We start from the raw sequence: 6,093 nt of genomic DNA, 5'->3' as shown, positions 1-6,093 counted from the left end.
TCCGCTAAGGGTAACCTGGGGATGTCTGTCCCCAAAGTTTCTGGATGCATAAGAAAGACTGGGTGGGAGGAAAACAACACTCTTCAAGCCCCTTTTCTCGTCCTCGGGAGACCCTGAGGTTCCAGGTCTCAGCAGCAGTGGCAGGAAAACCTCAACCTGCACTGCAGGCTCTCAAGTCAGGGCGCTCGCCTCTTGCTGCTCAGGCGCATTGCTGCGCATGCTCCTTGCTGTCCGCGTCCTGAGGGCAGAGCTGAGACGCAGGTGGTCGAGTTTCTTCCTTCCTGATTCTTTCTCACTAGCGGGGACCCAACTGGTAGGTCCGTGGAGCAGTCCTTCCAGGAGTCTAACCGTGAGTGAGTGTGAGGAGGGAGCCAGCGGGCTTCGGCAGGTCCTCGAGGTCGTCGTCCTTGTCCTCACAGGCATCGCAGCCGCCATGACCCTTGTCGTAGTGGTGCTGGGACGAGGGAGGACGGTGGGCCGCGGAAGGGGGGTCTCCGAGGAAGACGAGGTGAATCCAGGGGGCAGCCGGGACTGCCGACAGAGCACGGACTCCGGAGTCCTCAGTGGGGCCTGGGCAGGGGGCGGGTGGGGGCGGGCTCCACGTGGAAGCTCGTCTCCTCTGCCCTCGGAGCGCGAAAACCGCCGTAGGCCGTATGGCAAGGCTTGAGCCTTTCCCTGTGTTCCAACCGAACTTGATGGAAGCGGGCAGAGTGCGCCTAGGAAATGGGAGTGTGACCAAAGCAATGGTCACTCAGGTTGTCACTTTCTAGCGATATTTTCCTAAATGTCTTCATGGTGGGGAATCCAGTTGGGAAACCAAACCTCTTCAGAAATGTGCTCCTGTCTTTTATCATGTGCCTTAAGGTGATTTCTATGCCTCTTTGATGCTCACATGAACAAAAGCTTATCTGGTGTTTTTAGAAAGCATGAACACTTATAATGACCCTGGGACTTACTTTGAAAATATTTTAGAAATTAAAGAGAGTACAAATAACTGTTTTTCCATAGTGTTCATATATAGCTATCCTCTGACGTGCAATTTTCAAATTACAATATTGTATTTTCAGTGGGAAATATGAGTGGGCATGTAAAGACAAGATCTAAATCTGCAGGAAGAAGAGATGATCGAGAGTCTTCCCAGGCAGTTGGACCTGTGGTTGTGAGTGCTTCAACATTTGATGTTTTATATTACCAGAATCGACTTTTTTAATGTTGTTGAACTAATATAGATACACTGATACAAATCTCCCTTACTTATAGAAAATGATAATGGAATCCTATGAAGAAAACACTGATCCAGGAGAATTACATTCTGTTGTTACCTGGATGGGAACACTCTTATGTTCCCCATATTTTGCCCTATGACTTTCTTCTCAAGCTTATTGATAATAGATTACACACATCCATCCCCGTGTAGATTAAAATAGCTTCCAAAATCCTTACAGGTAACATTTTGCTTGGAGGAGATTATCTGTGGGAAGAGTAACAATTTTATTTAAAAAAATATATATATGTATATATTAATTACTGTTGGTGAATGTCTTTAGAATTACTTATGATTAGATAGATGCGTTTGTATTGTGTATATTTATTGACTTTTTATTTGCACACACACTCACACCCCTAGGCTCAGCAGCCCAGTGATGAACAACCTCAACTAGAGGAACCACCAACTGAGGGTCAGGATATTATACCTGCTCAGGACATTGATGATGAAGGAGCACCTACAGTTCAAGGTGAAAGGAGAGAGAATAAGAGTGCCTGTGTGTCTAGGGTTGATGGACATGTATTTGTGCATCGTGAAGTATGACACACCAGTAACAGGAGGAAAGAAACATTAAAAAAGCACCTCAAACATTCCCTGCTACTGCTCTGGGGAAGGAGTGGAGGAAGGACAAGTTAAAATGCCACAAAACTTTCCTATCATTTTGAAAGTGGCTTTTTCTTGATTGGGCATTTGTATGTAAACCTTTGAGTGCTTTCCAGAGCTCCTATATGGGTCGTTCAGCCAGTTTATCATTGGTTTTTTCATGTTTCTCGGGGGGAAGGAGATCTTGGGGTTTCCTAGTCCACCACTTTGCTGACATCCTCATTTACTTTCTAAGATTTCTTTCTCACACATTTATTAGTGCCTCCTTATGCCATGTGATATACTAAGTGCTAGGAGTCTCAATGCTAATGAGAGACATAATTTTTATCTGAAGCTTATAATTTAGTCAGACAGACTCAAACAAACCACTTATTTAATGTGATAAGTACAATAACAAATAAATACAAAAGGGACAATTAAGTTTTCCAGGAGTAGCCTGGGGAAAGGAAAGGGTAATATTTGAAAAATCTGTATTCCATTTTTCTAGAAACAGACTCCTGAACTAATGCTCTTGGGATTGTTATGCATCACATTTATTACCACACTAGCATGTAAGCTTTTATTTCATAATGCTTAGAGAATGAATATTATTTCATTATTCATGTTTCATGGTTTTACTTCTTAAATTGATAACGTTTTATTTTTAAGGGCCTGATGTGGAAGCTGCTCAACAGGAACTGACTCTGCTGAAGACTGTGGATGAGCCTGGAGATGGTCCTGATGTCGCGGAAGAGATTCTACCAAGTCTAGAGCCCCTTAAAATGCCAGAAGCAGGTTTGTTATCCATTAAGATGCAAATTATTAAATAATTAATTTACACAATATTATATTTCTTATAATGTAGAGGTAACATTACTGCTACTTTAATAACAGACTTCACATATAAAAGTTATTTGCAAGGTAGTTCAGACTCCAAATGATTGTCATATAGGCTATCAGAGATGGAAAAAAGTCAATGTCATATTGAATTACAAGATATGAAAGTATTTTCTCACTTTTGAGTATGTCATTTAGTGAATAACTAATAATTTTCACATATTTTTGTAAAGGCCTGCTTTGAACAAATACGTACACATTATAATAAACATCAGTTTATATTTTGACGTCACATGTGATGGTAATGGCTTAAAACTAGTGTAGCCATGTAATTTATTGCACAAACTGAAACCCTTTTAATTGTGTAAAGAGGCAGGAGTATGGGTAAAAATGGGGACAAATGTTTTCCCTGCTTAAAACAACTACATAAGGGCTAAACTATCCCAAAGAAACACTTTTTCACTTTCCCACAATAGAGACAAAACAAATGTAATAATGGGCTTTCTATTTACTTCACTTAGGTAGTTCCAAGCACATCCTATATTCAGAATATTATTTCACATCAAAACATTAATAATATCTTTTTTTTCTTAGGGTTTTTGTTTGGTTGGATTATTACTAAAAGTATATACATTTTTTTCTTTCTAGCTATACCTATCTTTAAATAGTTTGATTTAATTTGCTCTGAACTGGAACAGTCTCTTTGTTTCCATATTCCACTAAAAAAAGTGACATGATTAAAAATACTGTTAATATGTGTGAAAGTTTACCTTCAAAGTCTATACTGAGGTTAACTGATGTAAGTCAAAGGGTCACCCTTAGAGTTCTAGTATTAATCCTTCAAAACTGTAGTATCCTTTGCATAGCTCTAGTCATCTAAATAAAGTTCTGCTAAGTAATGTATCCTAATTTTATGTTTCCATTATAGGTGAAGGAGAACCACAAATTTAAAGAAAGAGAAACTGAAGCCTAGCATGCTGTCCTTGTGTTGGAAACTTGTTAACAGTCTCTCAATAAAGTCTTACAACTTTCTTCAAATACTTCTTGCATATTTTTGTTAAATTTATTCCTAGGCATTTGATGCTCCTAAAAATTGTATTTTTTGGAAAGTTTATATTCTAAGTGTTTGAGTGGGTAAAACGTTTGTACCTTGATTTTCTTTCTAGCAACCTTGCTAAATATGCTTATTAATTCCAAGAGTTTATCTCTTGATCCTTTTGGGATTTTTAAAATACAAAAATCATATCATCTTTGAATAATAAGTTTTGGTTTTGCCATTTTAAACATTATACCTTTTATTTCCTTTTCTCATTTATAGTTTTGGACAGGAGCACCCACTGCTATTTGAATACAACTGGTAGTAGTGGATATCCTTGTCTTTTTCCTGACGTAAATGGAAAATTTTCCGCATTTCAACATAATGTTTACTGTACTTTTTGTAGGTACACTTTATCAAAGTAAGGAAGTTACATTCTACTCCTAGTTTTCTAAGCATACTTAACTTGAATGTATGTAGAATTTCATCAAACACTTAAACAGTGCATTTCTTGAATTCAAATCATAGGATTTGTTCTCCTCCATTGATTGTTTGATGTGGTGAATTATGTTGATAAATTTTTACATTACACCTCTAAGCTCCCATTTATATCCTTACACTCCAATAAAATGGTTCTGCAACAAAGAACTCCACTCAGAATCTACCCTGCTTAGGGAAAGACAGGGGATTATAAACACAATTATTTCGCCCTCTTACAGAGGTTTAAAAATATTTGCCTGATCCAAAGAAAGACAAAGTCTACAGTCCAAATAAAAACTGAGACTAAATGTAGAGTATCCCAATTTGCCACAAAATATGTGAGAGGTTCCTAGGTTGTAGAACTGGCTATAAAGCAAGATCAGCTTGGTGTCAGTTCCCTGTGTTCTAGTCCCAGAGTTTGACACTGAATCAGAGGTGCTCAGTGACAGACACCACCTCACCTCTGCTGGTGAGGAGCTCACAGTTATACCTTAAGGCAGTGAGCAGTTTTCTAGTCCTCAACTGTACTCTCAGGTGGGGTAAGGAATTAAGCCCTATAAAGAATTAAGCCCTAGGTAGAAAAAAAGTGCAAAGACCAAGAGGGACATGGTGAGGCAAAATTACGTGGAGACTACCTACTCTGTCTCCTTAAAGGCATGGCATGAAGTAGCCATGAGTTTCAAGCCTGGCTGTGACACATACTGGCTGTGTGATGGTGGAAAATACTTAAATTCTTTGGGTCTATTTCCCTACTTCTAAAATAGAAACTACAATATTTACATTAAATTACTACTATGAAAAATAAATGATGTAACATTATGATGTAACATTCAAAATAAATGATGAAGTAGACATTAAGTGGATTTGGTTTATTATGTTTCATTTTTCACTTAAATTTTCAAATATTTTTATTTCATTTACCTTTACAATGGCATCTCTAGCAAGTGATTCTGATTTTGAATTTCAAGTAGGTATATCAGACTAACTTCAATAAATTTGAATTCAGAAATATATTTTATTTAAATAAATATATTGATTAAATAGCAATGTAGCTGGTGTGAGGCATGGCATTGATTCTAGAATTGGTTTGTAAATAACGGAGGACTGATAAGGCTACCCTAAGTCATTGTATGTGCTGAAAACTGTGCTCCTTGCTGTGTGTGATGCATAAGAATGTAAGTCAGTATTTCTGATCACGCAACACCACACGATTCAACACCAGAATCTGTCAAGTGGTCAGGGAGTCCTCAAGTAGCACTGCAGATGCTAACAGGGCCACATGGTTCACTACCATGGTTGTTAGGTTGGCTTGTTACACTTTCATAGATTCAGCCAGTAAGGAGACAATGAGCCCGAATGGATTCAAACAGTTCATTACTTACAGACAGAGCAAAAGCAAGATCAGCTTGGTGTCAGTTCCCTGTGTTCTAGTCCCAGAGTTTGACACTGAATCAGAGGTGCTCAGTGACAGACACCGCCTCACCTCTGCTGGTGAGGAGCCCACAGTTATACCTTAAGGCAGTGAGCAGTTTTCCAGTCCTCAACTGTACTCTCAGGTGGGGTAAGGAGCAACATCCTGTACTCAGCTGAAACCAGAGATGGATGAGTAAAAACCTTATGTCAACCTCCAGCTAGATAGTGAGGCAGCTGAGAAACTGCCTAGTGGCAGCTCCTCAGCAGGCTGCTTATCTCCTCTTGCTCCAAGAGGATTCACAAGCTGTTCTGCCAACATTCAGGTCGGCCTGCAGTCTACCCTTGCCTTCATGGCCTACGTGGAGTCATGCAAGGTCACCAGGGCATCAAGGCATAGCTGCTCCCCTACAGTCTGATACAAAACAAAAGGCCCTATGCATGGTGCCTCCAAATACAACATATATAATACTGACTCCTA

At 39.3% G+C, this 6,093-nt stretch overlaps 1 protein-coding gene across 1 annotated transcript; it reads left to right on the top strand.

Moving 5' to 3' along the window:
• Window positions 1-215: 215 nt before the first annotated feature.
• LOC100059794 (putative G antigen family E member 3) lies at window positions 216-3,726 on the top strand. Its single transcript, XM_023633966.2, has 5 exons — window positions 216-313; window positions 1,068-1,159; window positions 1,628-1,736; window positions 2,519-2,644; window positions 3,615-3,726. Exons 2-5 carry the CDS (start codon window positions 1,076-1,078, stop codon window positions 3,635-3,637), a joined length of 342 nt encoding a protein of 113 aa, XP_023489734.1. The 5' UTR covers window positions 216-313; window positions 1,068-1,075; the 3' UTR covers window positions 3,638-3,726.
• Window positions 3,727-6,093: the final 2,367 nt, after the last annotated feature.

This window comes from Equus caballus, chromosome X (assembly GCF_041296265.1).
Source record: "Equus caballus isolate H_3958 breed thoroughbred chromosome X, TB-T2T, whole genome shotgun sequence".
NCBI classification, from domain to species: Eukaryota; Metazoa; Chordata; class Mammalia; order Perissodactyla; family Equidae; genus Equus; species Equus caballus.
The sequence above is the reverse complement of the archived record's forward strand: the minus strand, read 5'-3'. Positions and strand labels throughout refer to the sequence as shown.

Bases quoted from the DNA above. Each gene is read 5' to 3' on its own strand.
- LOC100059794 (XM_023633966.2), top strand. From the start codon at position 1,076: ATGAGTGGGCATGTAAAGACAAGATCTAAATCTGCAGGAAGAAGAGAT. The intron at 1,160-1,627 runs GTGAGTGCTTCA...TCACACCCCTAG, and splicing joins AGGCAGTTGGACCTGTGGTT to GCTCAGCAGCCCAGTGATGA. The intron at 2,645-3,614 runs GTTTGTTATCCA...TTTCCATTATAG, and splicing joins CCTTAAAATGCCAGAAGCAG to GTGAAGGAGAACCACAAATT.